The 27,169-nt window shown below is 46.3% G+C and overlaps 1 protein-coding gene across 8 annotated transcripts in view; it reads right to left on the bottom strand.

Moving 5' to 3' along the window:
* DPF3 (double PHD fingers 3) overlaps positions 1–27,169 on the bottom strand; it is a 298,094-nt gene that overhangs the window by 27,449 nt on the left and 243,476 nt on the right. For 2 of the 8 annotated variants that reach the window (XR_009355845.1, XM_059182921.1), the window contains exon 10: positions 24,747–24,891. The exons of 4 other annotated variants lie outside the window; for them this stretch is intronic. Coding sequence is in view for 1 of the 4 variants with exons in the window: in XM_059182917.1 (XP_059038900.1) it covers positions 24,764–24,891 (128 nt within the window). In the remaining 3 variants the exon portion in view is untranslated. Of the gene's footprint in view, positions 1–23,098; positions 24,892–27,169 lie in introns of those variants that run through there. 2 more of the 8 variants (XM_059182917.1, XR_009355844.1) reach the window with 2 other exon arrangements.

Below are 27,169 nucleotides of genomic sequence, written 5' to 3'. Positions count from 1 at the left end.
CCCAGGAAGGAAGACAAGTTATAATATCCAGTAAAAATTATTCTACAAATTTTTATTGAGCACTTATGATGTCCCAGGCATTGTGGGAAGTGCTAAACAATGAATTACACAGACAAAAGCTCCTACTAATGTGGAGCTTAGGCTTCAGAGTTGGGACACTAGTAGAGAACCAGTCTTATAACTGTGGGGATAAGTGTGGGAAATATTTGAGAGGTAGACCTGGTCAACAAGACATGATGCCTGCTAGACAAAGGGTGTGAGCACAAGGGAGGAGTCAAGGATGACACCAAGTTTCCCAAATTGGGCCACAGAGTGGGTGGGCCACACATTAGCTGAGACAGGGATGGCGGGCTTGCAGAGAGTGATACAGAGTTACTTTCAGCACATGACATCTGTTGTGCAGATGAGACATTTTGGGAACATGTTCAGGTGTCAGGGAGAAAATATGAGTCTATGTTCAGGAGAGAGGACACGCTGGAGATGTCAATTTAGAAATCATCAAGTGTGGGTGGTAGGTGGAGCCTTGGTACTTGGTGAAATACTTGGGGAAAGATCACAGAGAGAAAGGTCGAAAGGATCTCCTTAGGAGGAGGGGGAGGGTAACCAATGGAACTGAAGGCATCACAGGGCAGCAAGAAGAGAACTCAGTGAAAAAGACATAGATAATGTGGTCACAAAAGGGCCAGGAGAGCCTGGAGAGAGCCCTTAATGGCATCCAAGAAAAGGGAAGGGAGGAGAACACATTTAAAAAAAAAAAAAAAAAAAAAAGATGCCTGGTGGCTCAGGCTCTTAAGCATCTGCCTTCGGCTCAAGTCGTGATCCCAGGATCCTGAGATCGAGCCCTGCATCAGGCTCCCTGCATCAGGCTTCTTGCTCAGCAGGAGCCTGCTTCTCCCTCTTCCTGCTTCTCCCCCTGCTTGTGCACTCACTCTTTCTTTCTCTCTCTCTCTCTCTCTTTCTCCCTCTCTCTGACAAATAAATAAAATCTTAAAAGAAAGAAAATGTCAAAAGGAAGGAAGGAAGGAAGGAAGGAATGAATGAAGGAAGGAAGGAAGGAGAATAATAAAGAAAGAAAGAGAGAGAGAGAGAGAGAGAGAGAGAAAATGGAAGGGTGGGCCACGGCATCAAGTGAGAGATAAAGTAACATAAGAACCAAAGTGAGTATGTTACCCCGAGCAAGCTACCGGTCTTTGAAGCTAGATAAAGTGATCTCTGGGAATGGTGGACCCAGGCACCTCTCTGGATGACTGGATGGTTTCAGCATTATAGAGGGAAGAATTTACAAGGAGATTCTCTCACAACATGCTTCTCCTTCCACAGGCTTTGTCCCTCACTCTCAAGCTTGGAAGTACCATATGAAATAGTCTTAGGAATATCTGATTCCATTCACTGATAGCATGGATCACTTTTTGATGGAGGTCCCAGGGCCAAAGCTAGGCCCTACCAGGATCAGTTTCCGTCTTTGTCCCAGGAGATGCATCAAGTCTCTGGAAACCAATCCTTTCTCTCTGGTGTTGGATTGAAGCTCTTCAGTCCCTGGTCTCAGAGCCCTGCCTGCAAGGCTGGGGCAGGTCTTGGTGGAGGCTTCTCTCACAGCCCAGAGTCTGGTCAAGTGCACCTTCATATTCTCTAGAAATGCCCAGATCCAGGAGGGAAGTTGGTGGCACAGGCAGGAGAACAGCCCTGTGAGTCAGACAGAATGGTGAGGAGAGGAGAGGATGGAAATGATCAGCAGGCAGCAATGTTGGTGGCTGTGGTATTTTTTTTTTTAATGCCTGCAAATTCTTTGATCCTCCTCTTTTCAAGAGGTAGAGGCCATTCCCCAAGCACTGAATGTGGTCTGGACTTCATTTATTTTAACAAATAACCATAAAAGAGGAAGTAACAATATGCAACTTTGGAGTTATAAAAAGACAACTCAAGTTTCTGTTTGGTCTCTCCCTCCCTCTGCCCAACTCTCCCTGCTTCCCTCCCCCCACCTTACTCTGGATAAAGTCAGAAGCTGCATTACAAGGTGTCCAATGGAAAGGTCCACATGGCAAAGAACTGAGAGCAGCCTCTGGCCAACAACCAGCAGAGAACTGAGGCCCTCAGTCTAACAGCCTGAGATGAATGCAGATGAATGAAGGCCTATCCACAACATGTGAGCAAGCCTAGAAGTGACTCCTTCAGCCTCAGCCAAGCCTCAAACATCCAACATCCAGCCACCATCTCAGGAAAGAGCATGTGCCAATGAAAATGTCTATGCTACCCAAAGCAATCTACACATTTAATACAACCCCTATCAAAATCCCATCAATTTTTTTCAAATAAATAGAAAAAATAATCCCAAAATTTACATGGAACCAGGAAAGACCTTGAATAGCCAGAAGAATATTGAAAAAGAAATTTTGAAATTGTGGTGGCATCACAATTCCAGACTTCAAGCTCTATTACAAAGCTGTCATCATCAAGACAGTATGCTACTGGCACAAAAAAAAAGACACATAGATCAATGGAACAGAATAGAGAGCCCAGAAATAGACCCTCAACTCTATGGTCTATCAAAATCCCATCAATTTTTTTCAAATAAATAGAAAAAATAATCCCAAAATTTACAGGGAACCAGGAAAGACCTCGAATAGCCAGAGGAATGTTGAAAAAGAAATATTGAAATTGTGTTGGCATCACAATTCCAGACTTCAAGCTCTATTACAAAGCTGTCATCATCAAGACAGTATGGTACGGGCACCAAAAAAAGACTCATAGATCAATGGAACAGAATAGAGAGCCCAGAAATAGACCCTCAACTCTGTGGTCAACTAACCTTCAACAAAGCAGGAAAGAATGTCCAATGGAAAAAAGACAGTCTCTTCAACAAATGGTGTTTGAAAAATTGGACAGTCACATGCAGAAAAATGAAATGGGACCATTTCCTTATACCACACACAAAAATAGACTTGAAATGGATGAAGGACCTCAATGTGAAACAGGAATCCATCAAAATCCTTGAGGAGAACACAGGCAACAACCTCTTTGACCTCAGCCACAACATCTTCTTCCTAGGAACATCACCAAAGGCAAGGGAAACAAGGCAAAAATGAACTATGGGACTTCATCAAGATCAAAAGCTTTTGCACAGCAAAGGAAACAGTTAACAAAACCAAAAGACAACTGACAGAATGGGAGAAGATATTTGCAAATGACATATCAGATAAAGAGCTAGTATCCAAAATCTATAAAGAACTTTTCAAACTCAACACCCAAAGAACAAATAATCCAATCAAGAAATGGGCAGAGGACATGAACAGACATTTCTGCAAAGAAGACATCCAGATGGCCAACAGACACATGAAAAAGTGCTCCATATCACTCGGCATCAGGGAAATACAAATCAAAACCACAATGAGATAGGACCTCACACCAGTCAGAATGGCTAAAATTAGCAAGTCAGGGAATGACAGATGCTGGCGAGGATGCGGGGAAAAGGGAACCCTCCTACACTGTTGGTGGGAATGCAAGCTGGTGCAGCCACTCTGGAAAACAGTGTGGAGGTTCCTCAAAAAGTTGAAAATAGAGCTACCTTATGACCCAGCAATTGCACTACTGGGTATTTACCCTAAAGATACAAATGTAGTGATCTGAAGGGGCATGTGCACCCAAATGTTTATAGCAACAATATCCACAATAGCCAAACTATGGAAAAAACCTAGATGTCCATCAATGGATGAATGGACAAAGAAGTGGTATATATATACAATGGAATACTATGCAGCCATCAAAAGAAATGAAATCTTGCCATTTGCGACGTGGATGGAACTAGAGGGTATTATGCTAGTGAAATAAGTCAATCAGAGAAAGACAATTATCATATAATCTCCCTGATATGAGGAAGTTGAGAGGCAATGTGGGGGGCTTGGGGGTTAGGAAAAGAATAAATGAAACAAGATGGGATCGGGAGGGAGACGAACCATAAAAGACTCTTAATCTCACAAAACAAACTGAGGGTTGTTGGGGGGAGGGGGAAGAGAGACAGGGTGGTGTGGTTATGGACACTGGGGAAGGTATGTGCTATGGTGAGTGCTGTGAAGTCTATAAACCTGGTGATTCACAGACCTGTACCCCTGGGGCTAATAATACATTATATGTAAATAAAAAATAATTAAAAAAAAAAAAAAAGAGGAAGAGCATGAGCCAAAACCATGCAGCTAAGCCACTCCCAGATTCCTGACCCTCAGAAACTATGAGCTAATGTTTGTTGCTCTAAGCTGCTAAGTTTGGGAGCAATTTGTTACACAGCAAGAGATAACTAATAAACTGGCAACGGAGGAAAAGTAAGGGGTCAGGGGGGAAGGCTCTAGAAAAGCCATACATTTGATAGGACTACTGCCTAGGCAGGATCCCAGCCACAGTGAGGCCCAGGGCTGAATAATAAAGGCAGAAGTAGGGTTTGGGATTTTATCTCATTTCCTCTTCTCCAAGGAGAGTCTTGTTTTTTTAAATAAATCTTCTTTAAAAGAGCTAAGAGCGGGAACAAAGATAACTTAAGGGATGATGTAGGGATGACTACAAAAAGAAATGAGTAGGTGTGAAAACTCACAACACAATGGGAGCACATCCACAGCTTCCTGCTGGACGTGTGGACCAAAGAGCCCTTCTCCACCGTACAAGCTGCTGCCTTTGGCCTCTCATCTTGTCCTCTACTCCTTTGCCTCACCCTCACCCTGTTCCACCCTCCTTCCACCTTCCTGAGCCCACTTCTCACCTCCAACAACCTTTCTGATCAGGTTCCCTGGAACAAGTCCCCCATTTTAGAAAGTCAGGGACTTCCGGGAAGTTCACTAGACTATATGAGCAGAGCAACAACCTATAGCCAGTATTTTGGCCCAAAGGGAGCAGTGCTCGCATAGCTAAATGATCGTTACTCCTAGCATTTTCAAGTAAGCAGCTTTCTAGTCATGGTTTCATTTGATGAAACTATTGATTTCATTGTTGCAGGGACAGCAACCCTGTAAGGTAGACAGGACAGGTAAAAATATTTCTGATTCATAGGCGAGGGAACTGCCGCTCAGAGTGGTTAAGGCAGCCAGCAAGCAGTGGAGACAGGATCGGTTAGCATCCATGTCTTCACCCGCTAGTCCTCTGGACCCTTTATTTCACCCTGCGGTCTCTCACTACATGGTGGTGTTCCAAGATGTTCCAAGATGACATCCAAAGTGACCCAAATGCTGCTGCCCGGCATCATTTCAGCTTCTTACTTTGAGATGTTAAATATAACAGCATTTCCCCCTTTTATTCACAAGAAGTTGGCTAAGGCACAATGATGTTGGTCACTGAATTTCTCTGTACCTCTGCCTGCTCAATTTGTACCACCCAAAGTTGAACTAGCTCTCCCCTAAGGCCTTTTGGGCTTCGGTGTTCCATACCTCAAGCAAAATCTCTCAGAAAGCCGGGCTTCCTCACATGACACAAGGTGTCAAGTCCTCACCATCTCTCAGGGACGAATCCTGGAAATCCCTGGGGAAGAATGGCCCAGGAGTAAGCCAGTCCATCCCATACAAAGGGACCCTGGAGGTTGCCAGAAGTGAGCCAGCAGCCTCTGGTGGGATTACTGGGCTTTGGCTCCTAAGAATCTCAACAGAGGTCCTCGACCTCACTAGCTACAGCTCCTCTGCCAGGGGCTACAGAGGAAAGAAATCATTCCCCTCTTCCCTCCTCACCATCCCACTTAGTCCTACTGGCCAGTTATTCCTGCATGGAGCCGGCTGTCCAAGTCCTCCCTAGAGCTACCCTGAGTGGACTGCCCTTCATCGGCTCTCCTGGCAAAGCCTCTGAGAGAAGCACAAAAAGATGTCTGGCCACCAGAGCCAATTTCATAACAGGCCCAGACACCTTCGTTACACTGTCAAGTCAAGAAAGGACAGGAGTGTTCCTTTTTCACTTTATTTAGGAGAAGAACAAAATCGCAGACAGACAGAGTTCCCCTCCTCACATTCACCAGACTGTGTTGCAGTCACAACACCCATCACCCTTATCCTCCACCCTAAAGTCCCAAAAGAGACTCACCAACTGCTCCCAACCCTCTTCCCTCTTCACCTCCCAATTGTCCTGGGTCACTAGCTCCCTCTCCAAATCGAGATGTCAGGAGAATGGAAAGTGAAGATGGTGGTGGTGACAGCTAGCCTCCCCTGATGCCTCCTACCAAAGCCCCTTGAGCCCCCAAGGTCCCCGATGCCCTTCAACACCCTCAGCAAGAAGGAAACAAGAATCACACTGAACCAACACTGCTCAAAGGAGAAACATCCCTGGGCTCCATGGGATTCCATTAAAACCCAGCACAGTCTGGTCTCTGCATTTGCTTCCGACCTCCAGCGCAAAGGCACTACCAGCTCTGCACTCCTCCTGCGTCTTTGGTCACTCGGTCCAGCTCATAGATCATTTTCCACCAGCCCAATTCTCATTCAAGATTAATCTGCCTTTCCTTATAATCAAACAAACATTTATCCAACAAATTCATGAATAAGATTGATCTCGCTGTTTACTTAGAAAGCTAGAAGAGTTGATTTTACATGGGCTTTATTTTTTCCTCCGGATAAATTAGGGAGTTGAGATAGTACAAGAGAAAGCAAATCAATGGCTATTTCCAGGTATCAGCATCTGTCTTCAGATTTAATAGAAATGATGCTTTAAGACAAGTAGTTTATTCAGGATAATAACACCCATCGATGTTAGAGTACCGCAGCAGGAGAGCATTTGCTGGTAGTTTGTAAATGTGGACCAGAGCCTCGTAACTGTTGGAAGACTCACAAGTCCCTTCTGAATAAGGGGCGGTCAACTCCCATTCCATAACCAGGAAAATGAAATGAGCATCTCTGATATGGCTCTGGTTCACCTGAAGGATGGGAACGAGAGTCACCATAAACCTAACTTCCCTTCAGAGAGAGATAAATATGTGGCACAGATGCCACTTTTCCATCCCATACTCACAGCAGACATCACTAATCAATTCAACATTCTCTTCCAAGCCTCACAGCTGAGACCTTTGGATCCTTCTTACCCCCGCCCTCCAAGCAACCTTTACCAAGCTGAGTTTTCATATAAAAGGAAAAGAGTGGCTTCCCCTGAGCCAGAAGCTGATAAGCTTAATAGGTTAAAAGCCTCCTGTGAGAATTAAGGATTCAAGCCTTAAGCAGTTCACCGGTCAAATATTTAACTCCTGTTTCCCTTTCTCAGAGTCAGAGCCCCATCCAAACAACTAGGACCACTAACCCGACCGTGGCCATGTTTGGTGGTTGGATGAAGAGGCTGTATTCCCACAGCCACATACTTCTGTTTTCACAGAAAATGATCTGAAAGATCCTTTTTAAAGAGATTTTTAAAAAATAGTGGTTAATAGTTTTTAAAACTCCTCCAGCACCCCTGCGGTATCAACCCACCCCTCCTTAAGTAATTCCTCTGTGTCTCATTGCCTGTGGCGAGAACTAAGCTCCTTAGCATTACAAGCCTCTTTGCTGTCTGGTCACAACTGCCTTTTTTAGATTCATCTTCTTTCATGACCACTGACCCAACTACCACTGCAGTGCATGCAACAGCCACACAGAAAAACACTTGCTGAGTTCCTCCCTCTCCCCACCCCACCCCCAAAACCTGTTCTTCTTACACTTCACACTTCTGCACACAAAGGTCTCTCTGTCCTATCCCTCAGCTCCCACTCACAGCCAAACCTGTCAAGCAGATGGTCTACACTCCAGCTACATAAAGTGGGGTCCATGAACCAGCAGCCTGAGCATCACCGGGAGCTTGTTAGAAACACCCACTCCTGACCTACGAACCTAAATCTGCATTTTAACAAGATCCCCAGGTGAGTCATGTGCACGGTGAATTTTGAGATGCCCTGCCCTAAATCCACCCCTTCTCTTTCTGGGATCCCCACTCAGTCTTCACTCTCTCTAATCTGACTTCTCTCCCTGGCCCTCCACCCAAACAACTCTCACTGAATGAGGGAAACTGGTAATTCGTATAAGAAAAAAGAATCAATGAAAAACCACCTTCACCTTTTGCCTGCCTTTGGAATTTGTATTCATCCTTCAAGCCCAGCCCCACTTCTGTAAAGACCAAAGCAGACAAGGAAACCCAAGTGCCGAGAGGCTGGGGGCACTGCCGGACCACAGCCAGCGCATACTCTCGGCACCCACACTAGGCCACTTTGAGTGACGTTAGGAAGGATGCCCATGATCTCCCATAGAAGGCCCTTGCAGCCACAGTCAGAGGCAGAGTTCCAAGGCTGGAAGAGGAATGGTGAGTCTAATGTTGCTTTGTGGCCAAGGCCCCATGCCGGCTGATCATATCTGGTACCCTTGTTCTGGTTCCTATCTACTGCCGTGTACACTGCCTATTCTCCCAACCCCCCCCCCTTCCCAAGCAGCTCCACCTCTCTCACGCTCCTTGCCTTGAGGTGGAAGTTCTTCTTTTCCTTTGGGGCACAAGGACTTCAGAGAGGCAAGAGTCACTGGTCTCCCCGTGTCCCCACGCCAAAGCAAAGCCACTGTGGTGATCCTGCAGCTTTCCCACCTCAGAGCCCATAAGAACCACCAGGGAAGATGCAAATCCTGACAGGGGTGGGAGTCCTGGGGCCACACTTGGAGACCCCCTGCCTCCTAGACTCTCCTCAAGGCTCCCGCACATCAGCAAACCATGCCACGATGCTGGAATATGGGACCACAGGCAAGTCCACCAGCTACTCTGATCCTGAGTCCGCCTTGGTCGAATGAGGCTCCAGAACCTTTCCTGCCCTCATCCTTCAATTGTGAGGATCACGGCAACAGGGTATGTGCTACTGCTTTGCTAAACCAGAAAACACTTTTAAAAAAACAAAAAAGAAAAAGCAAGGTTTTACCACTCTTCTGCTTTGTTTTGGCACCAACCAACAGCCTCTATTCTCATTCCCAGAAATTCTGCATTTCTCTCAACCTCATAGCCTACTGTTGACATACTCTTAAGTGTTTCAGACAGTCCTGTGATTGTTGGATGCAAAAGACATCAATTCATACTGGCCGGTGTCCAGGCATAAGCTACATCTTCCAGATAGCAGTTCTGTGTGCCAGAGACCCATGGGTCCCGTGCATAAACAGGAGGCCCTCGCTTCCTCTCAGGGGCTGCAGACGGGCAACATACACTGTCTCCCCAAGATAAGGCCCCTTAGACAACGAAGCGCTCAGAAAATTTCTTTTGTGTCAATTAAGAGAAAACCCAAGTGCCCACCCCAGTGTTAGGAGGAGAGTTAAGGTGGCATTTCCATTGTGTTGTTACGAACCATTGAGCATCCTTGCAGGCTAACTAAACCGCACTCTTGCAACAATGAATGAATTAGCCCCAGAACAAGCATTGCTTTCCACCATTTTCTATTTTACCGTCTATTTAACCATCTTAAGAGGAGAACAGGGGAGCCCACACCAGAAGGGCACAGCTCATCAGAGGCTGGGTCACCATTACTGAGTGCCCTGGCAACTTCCTTCCCTCCTTGGAAGCTCCGACTGCAACTCCTTACCACGCACCACCCTACCTGTGCTGCTTCTTGCACACCTGTATCCAGAGACTCCACGTCTGTCCCTGAAGTCACAACTGTGCACATATCTTCAGACCCCCTCTCTCTTTAAGCCCAAGCCTTGCCCGCTCTGTGCCTATATCCCAGTCATGGTGCTGACCAGCCTCCTTTGAAATGGCCACCACAAATCTTGGCAATACTCCCATATCTCCCTGGGCAAACCACTCTCCCACACCTTTCCATTTTCTCCAGTCTCCCAGAGCTTGTATCACTTCCTCACACTCTCCTTATTTCATTGAAAAAATACACTTGTCATCAAAATAGAACAGTCTTGTCTTCTCCACGCACCTCCCCCCAGCAGCCCCTTGCACCTGCGCCCCTCCTATTATCAGAAACCAACTCTCCCAGTTTTTACCCAAGGCTGATCCTCCAGTGGTGCCTGGATCCCAAACTCTCATGCCTCCTTGAGAACTCTGTTCCTGCTGCTCTTTCCTCTGGCATCCATTTCTCTCTCTAGTCAACAGTTCTGCTGGCATGCAAACACGTGGGAAGAGCTCCCGTCTTTCAAAGAGATCTTTCCTGACTGAGCATCCCCTTGACCAAGGACCCAATTTCTGTTCCTCTTTTCAACCTGACTCCTCGAAAGGGCCAGCACCCTCCACCCCCTTTCTGCACTCTCCTGTCCCCCTTCCACGATCCCAGCTATCCCTGATCAATCTCCTTTGTTGGAATCTCCTCTTCTTTCTAACTCTAGACCCTTATCTTTATCAAGTTAAACTCACTTGCCCCCAAATATCATCTACACACGTGTCATTCTCAAACTCACTTGCCTCCAAATATCATCTACACACGTGTCATTCTCAAATTCTCAGGACCTGTGCCCTGGGTTCCACACTCACGTATCCACCTGCCATGGTGGCTGGGAACTCCAAGACTAAAAGTAAGAAAGATCCAAGATGGCGGAGGATCACTGTGGGAAAATCTCCATCTCAAGAGGGGTGGGGACCCGAAAGCCAGGAGTGGAACCTGCAGTTGCGGGGGAGCTAGAGTATCTTCATGGAGCTGGGAGGTAGAACTCATAGCAAGCAGGGAAGCTGATGACACCAGCTTTCAGAACTCCCAGGATGCATGTGGGACCATGAATAAGTAAAGAGGTGATCACAGGTTCTAGAAATCGTGAGAACAGAGAGGAGAGATGAAGTAAGAGGAAGAACGAGTAGATCCAGGGTGAAGGACATGGGGTGGGGAGGGAGACGGGAGACAAAGAAGGGAGCAGGAAGGAACGGGTAAGAGAATGAAAATAAGAACCCAGAAAAGAGATCTGGGCTCTTACATTTTCAGGAGACACAACAAGAATTCTGGCTGAATTCTTAAAAAGATGTAGAAACTCAACTCTCTCTGAGTCTTCCCCAGAAGAGTATTCAGCACTATGACTGCGAACAGTTCCCATTTATCAATCTGCTTCCTGAGCGCTCGCTAGACACTTTGAACACACGTCCTCCTCTAATGCTTGAAATAACTTGTGACCCAGGTGTCACTGTCCCCATTTTACAGAAGCTGAAGCTCAGAGTAGGGGAGAATATACTCAAGATGTCCTAGCGAACAGTGGGTGGAAGCACAATGCACGGCTGCCTCATAACCCAACATCCGTGCCAACAGCTACCACACCACTGAGTCACAGGAGACAGACCATGGAGAGACCCTTCACCTCATACGAGGAGGCTGAAGGGCCAATGGGCGACTCTCGAGGGAGCACTGGACCTTCTGAGCATCCGGGGGCTTCTCCAGTCAGAGGGCTGCCCTCCTGTGCTAAGGTCCTGCTTTCCTCTCCACGACCCCATCCCCTGTTCACACTCCAGGCTGGGGAGTGCGAGGGGAATCGGAGCAGTCAGCAGTGGGGTGAGGATCTGGGAGACCGTGTCATCCCAGCCCCCACAGCTAATCCAGGGTCCTGGATTAAAGGCACTCCTGAATTACCCCAGGGCAAAATCAGGTCAAGGCCACCTCCAAACCTGACCCTCACAGAGTTAAAGGTGAGGAGCTGGAAGAGCTTTAAGGCAAAGAAGCTAATTAGCTCCTTAAAACCAAAAGGGGAGGTACAGAGCCTGCATAGAGAGGATAGCTCGAGGAGGAGGTCCAAAGAGGAGAGCACTCAAGTTGGAGTACAGAGCCTCAGGCCTCCATGCTCCTCAAGCTCTGAAATCGTGGCAGCGACTGTCTGTTTCCTCCTCTGAGGCCTGGTCTCTGCACCCAGCAGCCTCGGACAGAGTGGCAGTCGGGGCCAATGCAGCCTCCTGTGAATGGGCCCAGCCTGTGAGATGACAGAGCCTGATCTCTGCAGGTCCAGAGCTGGGTGACATATCAAGGCTTCTCCGCAGGTGCACCCCCCACAGGGGTCCCGGGCGCCACATGGCAGATGCCTGGTCTAACCAAGCCCAGTCAGTTCTCCATCTGCCTCTCCAAGCAGGGAGAGACGGATGGATCTGGGCAGGCGGGGTTTCACAGGGGTGTGGGGACAGAGAGGACAGGGGAGGCCTCGGCTCCCACAGCATAACCAGTAATGGGGGGGGGGGGGGGTGGGCAGGGTAAGGTACAAACTGCCATCTCTCTTTCCCAAACCCTTGGAACAGGGCCTGGAACTTCCACCACTGAACCACCACCCCGTGGCTTAAAAACTTGACTTCCAAAAAGCCACAGTTAAAATGCAAAGCTAGTCTGTCAGACCAGCTAACTCCCTCACGGGTTCCTGACTCTGTCTCCTCAGAGCCTCTGACCGTCAGCACCACAGTGAGCCTGGGACCACCCAGGGCCAAACCCTTCTCCAAATACCTGAAGACACAGAGCCCCCAAAGGTGACCAGCCCAGGGCCATGGGGCAAGGAAGCAGCAAGGCCCCTTGGAAGGTTGACCCGGGTCTCCTAGGTCTTTCTATGGCATGGACTGGCTCCTGGGAGTGTAAGTCAGGTGGTCTGGAATCGTGGCGTCCTGCTCCTGGGGCCGCCCCTGCTCCTGTTCAGCCACTACAGCAAAAAACAGGCCCTGGGGCCTCGCCAGCTGACTCCTCCCTGACCCTGCCTTCCAGAAGGATGAATGCACATCAAAACCCTGGGGCCCAAATATTCCTGGATGCTGTCCATTCTGCACCCAGCACCCTTTCCACGGCCTCCTGGGTAAGAGAAGTGTCCCAACGGGGATAACTCTAAAGGCTTTCCCAGAAAAAGGACCCTCCTAAGAAACGTTCCTCTGGACAAAAGGCAAGCAAACAGGGGGATGGAAGAAAAAGGTAGGTTTGTTCATTTGGTTAATGGCACATTCTCACCTAAATGGTATCGTGGAACTTGGAGTTCATCGGACTAATAAACTAGGTTGGATTTTGTTATTTACCAAGACAGAGAAGGAGTTTCTTTGGAAGCAGATCAACCAGATGATGCCTGGAGCCTTCAAATGAGGTAATGAGAGGCATAGAAGCCCCAGGAGAAGACAAGTATCCTGTCTGGGATTGAGAGGAAGCTCTTTCTCCCCTCCGGACAGATGCACAGACACCTAGTGCGGTCCCACAGAGCTGCCTGGCAGAGGGGAGCCTGGCCAGGGCAGCTGGCGCTTTGCAATGCCCCAGTCAGCCCTTGCTGGGAAATGCAGGCTCATTAGCATATTGGCTAAACCCACAGTGCCCACCGGCCAGGGGGTAACAGGACTCCCGGCCAGGATGGATTCTCCCAGGAGCCAGCAAGACTCTCGTTCCTACAAAAAAAAAAAAAAAAAGTATACTTTCACATTGGAGGCTGGGGGAGAGGAAACAAGAGTGTACAGAAGCCCAGAGCTCTTGGTTTAAGAAGTGGACGGGGGGTGATGCAGAAGGGCCCCCTCCTGGGTCAATGGTTAGAAAGGAACAAAAGAGCACCGGCTTTTGAAGTCAAAGAGACATATGCATCTACCAAGTTTCAGGCACGTCACTGCTTGTCATTCCTCCTCCTCTTTCCCTCAGCTATAAAATGGGCCCAACATGCCAGGGTTGTTAGAGGAGGTGACAAGACTGAAGAACACATGATGGCGTGTGACTGGTCAGGGAGCCTGGTGTCCCTTCTCTCCTTTACAATACAAAACCCCATCTGGTCCAGAGGAAAAGCCCCAGGAGAAACCCTCTCCCAGTAAATCCTGGAACAAGGCACCGGGACCTTCTGGGGGAGGAGGAGGGCTGTCCCTGTGACGGTAGGGTGACTCATTTGGCCAAACATCCTTAATTTCCCCGTTCATACTTTGGGAGCCCTGGAGTGCTCTTCCCCCAAATGAGGCATGCAGCAGAAATGAGCTGTGATTAGCACAGCTCAGAGCCCAGAGGATGGGGGCAGGGGAGACCGAGCTGCAGAGTTTCCTGGAATTAATGGAGAGGGAGCAGGAAGGGCAACTTGCTGTCTCAGAAGATCTCTCTCTGCGCCAATCACCAGGCAGGGACTTCTTTTTTAAAGCCAACCTTCTCAACCTCTGTAGGGCAAAATCAACTCTGAGAGCTGCCTGTGATGGACCTAATGTGCCATTAGAGGCAGGCCTGGGGTGTTTTCTGCAGGGCACACGGTGAAATTGCAAGCCAGTACGTAGGTGAGGTAGGTGGCAGCATGAAACAGACACAGAACATTGCACCCGCCGCAGTTAGCACTGCGCCGCACAGCACCGGCCCTACCGGATCTGCGGCAATGGTACAGTTGAAAGGTAGAGGAAGGAAACAGAATTCGACAGGGTTCGGTGAGACCGTGCCACATGAGGCCCGGGTGCTGCATAAATGTCTGCGTGGGCGGAGCGGGGGGGTGTGGGGGAGGCAGGGGTGGATCCAGAAGCTGGCATCGTATTGCTTTTCTCAGAAGATGGATATTCCTCTATCGGGGGTTTCAATTCGGTGCCAGCAGGTGACCCTCTCCATCCAGGGCTCTGCCACTTTGGGACATACCCGCAACAACACAAGTGCCACTGAACATTTCAGGCAAATGATAAGCAAAGGCAAATGCACGAGAGATCTAGTGTCTAGCACGGGCCCCGCCCCTGCTCTCCCCTCCCCTGCGATGCTGACTGCCTCACCTAACCCTGCTGAGTTTGGGCCCATGCACCTGCTAAGTGGGACAGTAACCCAGCCAGGCTGCTAGGAAACTAACCTGGAGAGCCTGGTGGAAATGCCAACCGTTCTTGGCCACCCAGAGAAGATGGCCCTACTCTTTGGACTCACAGTGCATCTTCTCCACGCAGGGCTACACCTCTTTCAGCCCTGGGAGCCAGTGAAGAATCCACCAATGAGAAGAAGCAGGGAGACATGAGCACAGGAGGTCGAAATTGGTGTGAGGACTCAGGAACTGTAATCTCGGGACTTCTTGATTCCTCCACATGGAAAATGGCTAAGCATAAGCAGGCAGTGGGGCCAGAACGAGCTTGCACTCCCCTCCCCCAAACCAGGGCAATGGTCAGAATCTGAGCCCCCTCTCCTTGATTTTCCTCAACTCCATTCAATGACTGGTAGGTATAAAGGACACTTTTTCAAGTCAACTCACTTCAAAGTGATAAAAAGGACATGCATCGATTTGATCCCAAATTTTAGTCTCTTAGATACAAAACTGTCTAGGGCCAACCAACCTCTCAGGATAGCCCACACTCCTCCTCAAATGTGTTACAAACCCGGAGATACTAGAAGATGGTTTCAGAATAATACTTGGTAGAAAGAGCCCACGGAATCATTTGATACTCAGCAAGATGAATGTTTCTTCCATTGGCCAAGCATCACACAGAAGAAAGGCTACCCTGGGGTTCCATCGCAGGTCATTTAGAAGGAATCCTGACTTCTTCTCCCCCCCACCACCAAGGGGTACGATCCCACAGTCACAACAGGGTCAAAGACAGTCTGGTAGGGAAGAGTATATGAACCCAAATTTCTAGATGTGGAGCTTGGCTGTCCTCACATAGCCATCCCAAACATCCCATTCATTGTTCCTGTTTCCAGCATTGTGGATCCAGCCTCACCAAGAAATGGCTGCTCTGTGCATTCCTCTGACTTCTCTCCACAGCCCAGGACCTTCCCCAACTCCACTCAGGCTCACTTCACTCTGCCTGCAACGCCACCGTGCAGTTTACACCTCTGAGCTTTAGCTCAGGTACATCCCACGTTCAATGGCCTGTCTTCTCTTTGCTCACCCCAACTGTACTCATGGTCCCGCTACTTCCACCCCCTTCGCTCAACCCGTATGGCACTCACATTTTGTACCAACTTGGCACTTAATTATAAATGGTCTCATCTTGAATAATATGGTAGCCACCTGTCTCCTCTCTCCATGAACAGAAAAGATGACTTAAACAGTGGAGAGGGCCAGAGGCAGAAAATCCTCGATTGGAAAGATCAGACATTACCTGCTATGACAACTGCCATTGTCAACTCAATCTCCCTGAGCCTCAACTTCCATATCTGTGAAATAAGAATAGGAATCTGAACCTGAAAAGACTGATAGATGGCTTTAACAAGCTAACATCTATAAGAAGCCTATTGGGGATAGTACACAGAAAGTACCCCCGAGAAGTTTGTTTCAACTCCCCTTTGCTTCTCTTTCATACCCTGCAAAACTAAGCATGGGATTGAAACATAGAAGACATTCAATAAGTGTTTGATTAATTGATCAGGAGAATAAAGCAAACCAATAACTGGAGGGTCATTATACAAAGTAACAGTATGTGGCCAAAATATATTGATCTGTTTCTCAATTACGGACAAAAAGGTTGATGTCTACAGAGGGAAAACAATCTATTTTAACTAAAGAACATCTCAGGATTGGAAACTGCCAGTCTCTTTGAACCCATCACTCAGCCAAGGAGAAATTTCAGCCTAAGCGTTAAAGCCAAAAACTCGTCACATCCTTCCTTCACCCATTCTTACACAAGCTCTCCCCATTCCCAGCCTGTTTTACATTTCAGGTCCTCAGAAAGTTGACTTCATACACCAACAATTACAGTACAATCCCTCCTACATCTTCAAATCAAACATAGAGCAAAACAATAAAAGTTCTTTTCTAAGTTAATATAGAAAGAAGCCTGACCACAGCCTTTCCCAACAGAGTTTTTGTTTCATACATATAAATATAAAATTATCTTTTAATAAGACCTTTCTTCCCCTACCTACAAAGTTGGGGAGAGGGGAGCAGACAACCATGAATATTGGTGAAGTTATTCAACCAAAATCAAGTTGAGAATCATATCTGGGTCCTACGAGCAAGGACGAACTCTGTGCCCCGATGATGATGCTGGGCATGGGGGAGCCCAGTGAGATAAGAACTGGCTTGGAACTCAGAACTCAGATGGAGTTGTCAGCAAAACTATTTTCTCCTGGGGCCTTTCGGCCTTACTGTCCTTTCCAGTTGCTTCTCGCTGTTCGGTTTTTAATATTTAACATTTCTCTGGAGGAAAACGTCTCTTGCCACAGCATTCACTTTCCAGCTGGTGTCTCGCATTACCCAAACAATGGAAGTCCCCACACAGCCCTGTGACATTGCTTCCGTATGAATAGGAACAAGCCTGGAAATGTAATTTTGGTTCATGATCACAATATGCATTCATAAGACCAGTTCTCCCCATGCCTCCCCAGTCCTGGGTGGTGAGTCAGACACCAACCTTGCAGGTTCCCCAACTACAATTCAGAGCACTGCCAAACTTGGCGAGACCTGAGAGACCATCTAGCCCACACCCCTAACTCCTACGCACAAGTGTTTGGCTATCAGTGAGGTCAGATCAGCCTCAATAGTCACAAATTCTTGATGTCAAAGGAACTGTTTGTCAGCCCCAACTTCTCTTGTCCTCTCTAGAGACCCAAAAGATCATCGTCTTTTGTCTCAGTGATGCACATAATGATAGTTATTAAGTGGCCCCAATCCTCTTCCCCAAGTTAACCCCAAATCCTTTCGCCTTTTCTTAAAGGGCTCTATTATTCATCCCTTTAATTAATGCTAAGATTCTTTTCTGTACTTTTTGGTTTTCCCAGTTATTTTCAGTGCATTCAAACACAGTGGTGTCAAATATTAAGGAGATGTGGAGAAGCACTTGCCAGCCCTTGCACATTGTACCCAGTATAACACAGCCTGGCATCTCGCTAATTTAAAACTAAACAGCATGCTGCTCCTTCAGCCAGTTCCGCTAGAACTTCCAGGTCCATCTGTGACGACGGTGTCTTGCCAGGTGATCCCTAACAGCATAGTCACCGTAATCACATCAGTCAAGCGTGTACTAAACCATTGCTGGCCACTGTTACCACCTCTCACCAAAATAGTTCCTATTCTGGTGGAAGGAAAGATCAGGTAACCAAGGGGTTGTGCTCCTTGAGCCATATTTATTCAAAATATAAAACATACTGTTTTCTCACTAGAATCTTTCTCATTCTAGTCAATGCCTAAAAGCGAACATCTGGGTGACCTTGGGTATGATCACAGGGTGGAACTTGGAGGAAATGGAGCAGACATACAACACACTGATTGCAAACCTGAACCCTATTAAGAAAACTTGGAAGTAATTTAGGGAACTTAGCAATAAGCACCCCTAACACACACCCTGACTTCTGAAAAGCGACTCATTCTCTCAGAACAAGGGAGTGTCCTCTCACACTGGCTGAAGAGCATCTCTTAGTTAAATTTTGGAAGGTCGCTGCTTCCTAGCATGACCGGCCCGTCAGGACCATCCCACACTCACTTGCAAGAAGGTTTGGATTCTGTAGTAGGTGTGGCATCAGGAATCTTCATTACCATTTAGGAAAGACGATCACTCATCAGTTTTTTGGGCTGGGAGGTGCTGAGTGGAAGGAGTGTTCTGATTCTGAATGTGACCACAAGCGTCGGAGCTCTTAGGTAGACATGCACCTCAGCGACAACCTCAACACCCCTAATCACTAACGACTTCAGGGAGCCACAGCCATTGGGGGAGCGGAAAGAGGCCATTTATTTAACTGCAGCAACCCCACGCCGCCCAAGCTGGGCTCTACTAAATATGTCCTTTATCATTTACCTTGTACCCAAATCATGACCTTAGCTCCTAGGAGCCATTTGCCTGAATTCAGCTATTTTAAATTTGGCCCTTTTTCATACTTAAGTCGGTAGAGATGAATGATGTTAGTCATTTCACCTCCAAAAGTCACCATTATGTATAGCGAGGACGTCAACTGGCTGGATTATTCACAGGTAGTTGTGGTAAGCACCATACTATTGTCGTCTGGACTCGGCACCAAAACTAGAAAACTTAATGGCTTTCTAACATCTTGTGATCGAATATTTTGGCTCAAAAACATTTTTGGATATGGGCCTCAATACAGCTTACGCTACTGATCATGAAATGCACCTTTTGCCCTTCCCCTGGTGATGTGAAATTCTTCTCTGAGCCCTGATGTTTAGAAAAGGCCTTAAATGTCACCACTGCTACCCCCCAATTTAACAGTATAATACTCTCTGAGTCAGGATCAGCAAACTATGGCCCACGGGCCAAATCGGACCAGTGAGCTGCTTATTTCTATAAATCAAGTTTTATAGGAAGACGGCCGTGCCCATTCTTTTATATATTGTCCGTGGCTGCTTTCATGCTACAACCCCAGACCTGAATCGGGGCAACAGACATCGGGACTGCAAAGCCGAAATATTTACTATCTGGCCCTTTACAGGAAAAGTTTACAGAGTCCCTGTTATAAAGCAAAGGGAAAACAAACTACTTATTCGGAATAGCCTTCTCCTCATCTGGACCAAAGGAAAGAAAGCAAGAAAACAACCCTGACCCAAGTGACTGGTTTTTGTATATGCTACTTCACATGAAATATCTTCTCCGTTGTAGTGTCTTCTGAAATAAGATGCATATAAGATGTGAAATACTTAAGAAAAATTTAAGTATATATATATACTGGGGTGACATATATATTTTTATACAAAATATACATTAACCCCAGGGCACCTGGGTGGCTCCATTGGTTGGGCATCCAATTTTTAGTTTCTGCTCAGCTCATGATCTCAGGGTCCTGTGGTCAAGCGCCCGCGTTGGGCTCTGCGCTCGATGTGGGGTCTGCTTGTCCCTCTCCCTCCCCTTCGGCTTGCCCCATGCTCTTTCTCTCTCTCTCTCAAATAAATAAAATCTTTAATGTATATATTTATGTATAAATAATATATATAATATAAATATGTATATTTCTCCAGAATTTTTATTTCTTTTCAGTATTTTATATCTTCTATGCATCTCATTTCAGAGAACGCTTTGTAAAATATATATTTACTTAGGGGAACCTGAGGGGCTCATTCAGGTAAATTTCTGACTCTTGATTTTGGCTTAAGGTCATGATCTCAGGGTCATAAGATCAAGTCCCATGTCAGGCTGGGCACTGGCCACTGAGCCTGCTTATGATTCTCTCTTTCCCTCTCCCTTTGCCTCTCCCCAGCTCCCTCTCTCTCTCTAATTTAAAAAAAAAATATATATATATATATACACACACATTTATATTTATATATATATACTTTTTGATATGTATATAAATATATATACTTTATATACTTTTATATATATATATATATACTTTTCTAATATACTTTTCAAATATATATTTCTTATAATCAAAGTTAGTTCTAAATTTGCTCTTTTGGGGATACAATAAAACTATAACTGAGTTCTAGTCACATGGAGTAATTTGGAAATCTCAGAAAAGAAGAGAAGGGTATAAGCAATGTGAACTAACAGATGACTGTTAGATTTAACAGAGGACTGGTCAGCTGTAAGAATAAAGTAAAATAAAGACAAGGAATAAAAACCGTATCTTTGAAGTGCCTAGGTGGCTCAGTCAGTTAAGCATCTACCTTCGGCTCAGGTCATGATCCCAGGGTACTGGGATCAAACCCTGCATTGAGCTCCTTGCTCAGCAGGATTCTGCTTCTTCCTCTGCCCCTTCCCCCACCCCAAGTTTGCATGTTCTTTCATGTGCAAGATTTCTCTCTCTCTGAAATAAATAAAATCTTTAAAAATATACATATAATCTTTAAATGGATATGAAAAGTATATATATATATGTATATATAATATATATTATATGATATATATCATATATATATTTATATAAACTATACAGATATATATATCTGTATATATATATAGATATCTGTATATATATATACACAGATATATATCTGTATACAGATATATATATATATATCTAGATATATATATATATATCTGTATACAGATATATATCTGTGTATATATATATATATATATATATATATATATATATATCTTTAAACTGTATAGTCCCACCCAGGGTTTTAAAGAGAAACCCTTTCATTTACATGCAGAGGGAGGGGGACTGGATAGGGTAATATCTTCTACTAGAATTTCATTCTGAATTCCTAATGTGCTCAATAATGACCTGGCTCCATCCAGAGACCAACCCAGAGGCCCATGCCCAGCACATAACAATTCTAAGTCAGGTTACCATTAGACACATCCATTGGTGAAGCGAAGGAGTTTGGTCAAGGCATTCCATCCTCAACTTCAACCTTACCTAGACTGGAGCCCTTGGGGAAGGCTGTCCCAAAGTCATCAAAGGGTGTCTGATACACACTCATAGTCTTGTCCACACAAAACTGATTTTCAGTGTTTTCAATTTACTACCAACATTTTGGGGAGATCTCACCAAAATTTCTGAATTTTTGGTCCCTCTCGAAAAACCTGGGGCCCGAGAACTCTAAGCCCCATACCTGCTGGTAGTATCCCTTGAGCTGGTAGAAGCTGTCCCATTCAAAGTGTAGGTGCTCTCTGGCTCCATATACTCCCTCCCTCTGCCTAGGGTCTCCACATGTCCTAAGGTTGAGTGTCAAGGGCTGCCTCCTTTCCCTGGCTCTGCTAATTTTCTCATGCCTGGCCTGCTTCACTCACTGAAGATACCTGCTCTGTAGGCATCTGAATTTGACCCCAGAACTAACCTTTGACAGGAGCTAATATATTTCCAAATGGATGAGGAAAGTGATTTTTCTCTTTCTCATTCTTTGGCTCACGTGTATACTTTCCACCTCTCTCTTGATCAGTGACCCTCTACAGAAATAAACTGCATGCACCCTTTGCCAACAACTCACTATCATTTGAAAAAGGCACTCCCTAACCTCATGGTCCACCATTAAAGACAAATGACTCTACTGGGTCCCCTCTAATCCTTGTTATTTGCACTGGTACTACAGCTGCACGCTAGACATCTTATCCCTAAAAGCAGCCCAAAGACAATACCTACAAAGAGAGCCTATGTCACGGGGTAAGATCTACTTTACACAGAGAAAATGTTTGCTCACCAGAATCAAGGTCCCCTTTTCTAGGTCACAAATTAGAAGGAAGGCTTCAGGTGCAATTTCCGTCCTAAGAAGATATTTAATCCCATTGGTGACCTCTGAATTGTATCTAGTGTCTCAAATTTAAGTCACTATAGGAACTGGGTGATAACATAATAAATGTGAAAAAGCGATTTACACTGAGTATCTATCAACAGATGAGTGGATAAATAAAATGTGGTGTATGCATACCATGGAATGTCACTCAGCCTTAAGGAAGGACATCCTGCCACCTGCCACAACAGAGATAACCCTGAAGACATCATGCTAAGAGAAATAAGGTCGTCACTAAAAGACAAATACCGTATGTCTTCACTTATATGAGATACCTAGAGCAGCCTTGTTCACAGAGACAGAAAGTAGAATAGGGGTAGCCAGGGGCTCAAGAGAGGAGAGAATGAGGATTTAGTTCTATTTAACAGGCACAGAGTTCCCATTGGAGAAGATGAAAAAGTTCTGGAGATGGACAGAGGTGATGGTTGTCCAACAGTGTGAATGCACTTAATGCTACTGAACATTAAAATGGTACATATTATATAATGCGTATTATATGACAATGAAAAGAGAACAAAACTCTAAGGAGAGTACATGGGTGGGGGCAGCTTTTAACTGCTAGGGAAACTTATATGCCCATAATAAATGTCACAATGTGACAATGCTCAGAGGACAAGACATGGCCTGAAAGGCTGGTCTGGTTCCACCTGACCTAGAGCACCCAACCAAGAAAAGTATTCACTTCCACACACAAGAAGAGACCTGTCATAGGGTCTGGTTGACAGCGGTACCGATTGGCAGCATGGGGACACTATACCGAGAGCACTTCTCAAGCACTTCCCAGATTTTTCCAAGCACACACTAAATCTTGCGTTCTTATGCCAAACTATTCTTGGCCCAGATATATCAGCATCATTCGACAGGTATATCAAGTCTGGACACGTAAAGAGCTTCTCCATGGAGAGAGTGACAATGGCCGTGGTGACGATGGGTCGATGACAGTAACTCTGGACACAGACACCAGGTACTGGCACCATTCACTTCCCAAACCAACCACCTGTCAGCCGAGCCAGCGGCAACCACCATTCTGCACTCCACTTCTGAATAAAACAATAAGGTTCAACACACCTTGGGCGTGAAAATGGGCAGAAGCCTTTCAAGACGGTATGAAAGTCAAACTCAAGTAGGATGAGGTCAGTAAAGCAAAATTTACAGAGATGCTATAGGAGCATTGGAAACAGGCTTTTATTTAACAGGAACTTACACAAATTTGATACAAACCCTACATTATGCAAAGCTTTATCACAATTCTACACATTATAACTTGCGGGAGTTGGTTGGAGAGTGGGTTATTATTATAATTATTAGCATTTTGAAAAGGGACCTTTTCTATCAGAAAATGTCACCGAAAAGGGCTTCAGAAGTATACAAAGACGCTCTCCGTGAGCTCCCCTCGGGACTGGCCTTCAATGAGAAAGCTGAAGGGGCTAGCAGGACGTCTGTGCCATCCAATCTCCCCTCTCAAAGGCAAGAGAGATTCGCAAGCTCAGACCCATTTCAGTAACACTGAAACTCAAGGACTTGCTGATGAGGGTGTATCCGGCATTAGACTGTGCGTTCATGATGATGACTGTTCGCAAGTGAGACAAGGTCAAGAACGTGGGCACACAGAAGACCTGCAGTAGAACGGAGCGGCCCAGCCAGTCAGCCCGGCTCCTCTGCTAGGCCACAGACACAGAGATGAATGACATTTCATAGCCATCACGTTCACTGTCACCCACATGGCCACAAGGGAACACGTTAGCACCTTTCTCCTTCACCCCCAAGAGCAACTGAGCTTGAGGCTTCTGTCACTCAGGTTGGCCTTCCTTGCCCCTGGGGACACTCTAGAACATTAGGCCCCCCAAAGCCAGATCAGCAGAAGGCTCCCTCTGCCAGTCTCCTCTGGAAGCTGTTGGGCGACCAAGTGAGTATCACCTCAGCTGATGTATATTTTGTCGTCCTTCTCTCTCTCTCTCTCTCTCTCTCTTCACTGCATTATTTTAAAACAAAGCTCTCTGTGTTTGAAAATGTGGCATTCGCAGAGATACGGTTAATCACTAGATGGAATTCCTTTCTGAACTAGGCCTCATCAGACAGGACGACCAGAAGGAGAGCTGCTTCTTGACATCCAGATAAATGGGGATCGCTAACGGGGAGGGGGCGGGGAGAGGGGGTTTTTGGGGGGAGGGGCAGGAGTGGAGAGACTCCTGATAGCCTTTGTGGCTAATTTATTTCTGTCACGTCTTAACACATAACCATATAACATCACCAACACTTTCAACAGAATTTTGAAGAAGGGGAAAAAAAAAAAAAAAAAACAATCACTCCTCACTTACCAACTCGCAGAAATAAAAATACCTAAAGCACATACATGAATGGCTTTTTTAAAAGCCTGAGAGAGCAGAGTTGATCTTTATTTTCTTATTAAAAATGTGGGGTATTTTTCCTTAGAGTTAATAGGCAGTCTTTATTTTACATTAAGTACTCTTTTGATTTCGTGTCTTCACAAAATTGCTTTTAACTTTCGAAGTAGAAGGTACTTTAAACAAAAATACGGTGCCACGTCAGCACTTTTTCTTTTAAATATTGAAATAAATAAAATAGTTAACTCTTTTTTTTTTTTTTTCATCAGTTTGTTCGTGTTCAGTTATTTCTATTGTAGAGCAATTCCAGTCTGACCTGGGTACTTTCTCACAGACACTCAAAGAAAATGTAATGAAGAATTTTAAAAAAGGGAAAAAAATCTTCTTATTGCACAAACTTAGGCCATTCCCAAGACTTCTCTGAGCTGAGCTGAGTCGCAGTAGAGGCTTTTCCACAATCCAGGCTCCTGTGTTGGCTGAAACACACGCTCAGGAGGGGGCCAGGCAAGGGAAGAGGAAGAGGAGGAGGAGGAGGCGTAAATCAACGTGGCTTCTTGTCACCTTCTTCGGAAATGGCTTGCTTGGAGGATGCGGGAGTCCCCAGGTCAGAGAGTTGACTGCAGAGGGAAAGGCAATGAAAGATAAAACAAAACAACAGTACAGGACAACTATCTAAAAAAAGGAAAGATTCAAATTAAGGGGGTGATGGCAATGAAATGAGTTGAAAAGAAAAAACAAAAGAAGGAAGGTTGAGAACGTTACTACCTATGGCCATGCGCATGAGCCCACAGCTCTGTGCAAGGAGAGCCAGGCTGGCGTCTCCTGTGCCGCAAGCACCGGCAGCACGAGATCAGCCAGCGATGGGGCAGGCCATCTGCGCCTGGGGCAACCAGAGGACACGAGAAACAGCGAGGAACACAGCGGGATTTTCAGTCCCTAGGTGGTGGAGTAGGTAAAACTGGGAGCTGGCAAAATCTATTGTTCTTTCTCCTCTGCTTGGTTTGCTGAATCTTTCTGCTATTAAAAGACCCCAGAAGGACCATTCCAGTGCAATCGGTCTGCCTGTCACCTAAGTGGAAATGTGTAGTTCTAGGGTGTAGGACCAGTGGCAGTGACAAAAGCCCCAACAGATACCCCCATTGGGCCCTCAGCCTTCATGCACATACCCTCAACCCCACCCCAAATGATTCCAGGCTATCAGAATCACTCAGGAAGGGACCCAAGCCCAAAGATTCATTCGCGTTCTCAACTAGCCCAGTGATCCCAAATGTCAGCCTTGGAACCTAGTGGCAGTTCAGACCTGATGGGTCTATCAGCCTGGATGAGTACCCACCAGGAGTGGATTTTACTTCTAGCTGAAATGAAATCTGCTAAGTTATTTCAGTCTTTGGAATGGAGTATTCCACACAAAGGAATACAACCGAGTACTATCACATTTCACACCAGAAGCAGAGAGCAGAGGTGGGCACCCCTAAATAGGTCATGTTACATGTTAGGCTGGGGGAGGGGGAGGAAGGAGGGGCCCAACTTGAAAATGGCCAAGGCAACCAAGGACCAAAGTTCAAAACCAAATGAGCTGCTCAGTTGAACACCACCCGCCCTCTGCCGCCATCCATCTTTCTTTCTAATACCCAAGTCATTGCTCAGGGCTCAGGGGTACAGGACTGTTACAGATGCCTCCAAGACGGAGACTCTATCTGTCTACTTAATGGTTTCAGATGGAGGCTGAGAAGAACCTCACCTCTACCCACCACCAAGACCTCCCCCTCCATCTGCTCCTCTTTCGTTCCCCTGAGTCCCAACCCATGCCCTCCCACGGTCTCGCCTCTCAAGTCTGCTTGCCCAGTGCCCTCTCCCAGACTGTAGTCCCCTGCCCTAGTGCTCATCCTTTCGCTATCTCTCCTGCCTCTAGCCCCTTCACTCCACTGATAAAACTAGTTGGCGTTCAAACCTCCCACAGGTGCCTGCCAAGTGGTCCCTTACTGGGCACCCAAATTTTCACTCCCTTGCAGGAGTCTTTCTGTGCCTCTCTCAGTGCCTGCAACCCCTCCAGTCAGAAACCATCTACCACTCTTTTAGTGAGTCCATCGCATACCATACCCTCATGCCCTTTCAATTTCCTCAAATTTCCATCCTTGACCCCTCAACACACACACACACACACGCGCGCGCGCACACACACACACACACACACACACACACACATTCTGATTTGCCCCCACTGAAGCAACCTAGAAAACAGCTGGTTGGTTCTCAACCTTGTCCTCCTAACATCCATTTCCTCCTTCATTTCCTCTGGCTGGGCAAAACGCAGGCCATCGAAAATGTCTCACTGCCTCTCAGTCTTCTGCTTTCAATCCCCTTCAAGGAAGCTACCTTTCCATCTCTACACACATCTTCAACATTCCCCTTACCCCTCTCCTCACACCTTCATTCTCCCTCCTGCCCTCCCACCCCCATCACTACCTCACTGGCTCCTGGAGAACCAGTCCTCCTCTGACTTGACCAATAGATACTGTGTCCAGATATGTCCTCTCTAACCTGTCTGTCCACGGTATTTATTGAACATCCACCATGTATGGAATGAGACACTAAACCTTTCTACTAATTAGCTCAGAAACATTGCTCAGTTCTCAGTTTATTTCAACAAATAATTATGGCACAATGGCGTCAGGCACTGTCCAAAGGACACGAGTGACATCATCTTTGCCCTCAAGGAACACACCATCTGTTTGATGGGAAAGACTACAGTCATGTTGTAATAAGCACTCTAAGAAAATCTCCGTGGCTACTGTGATCCCCAGCAAAAAAAAAAAAAAAAATCACATATCAGGCCATGATGCTCTCACACATTTTTCAACTACTTGTGACTATCTGCTCTGCCCACCTGGATTG

The sequence above is a fragment of the Mustela lutreola genome, chromosome 7 (genome assembly GCF_030435805.1).
Source record: "Mustela lutreola isolate mMusLut2 chromosome 7, mMusLut2.pri, whole genome shotgun sequence".
NCBI classification, from domain to species: domain Eukaryota; kingdom Metazoa; phylum Chordata; class Mammalia; order Carnivora; family Mustelidae; genus Mustela; species Mustela lutreola.
The sequence above is the reverse complement of the archived record's forward strand: the minus strand, read 5'-3'. Positions and strand labels throughout refer to the sequence as shown.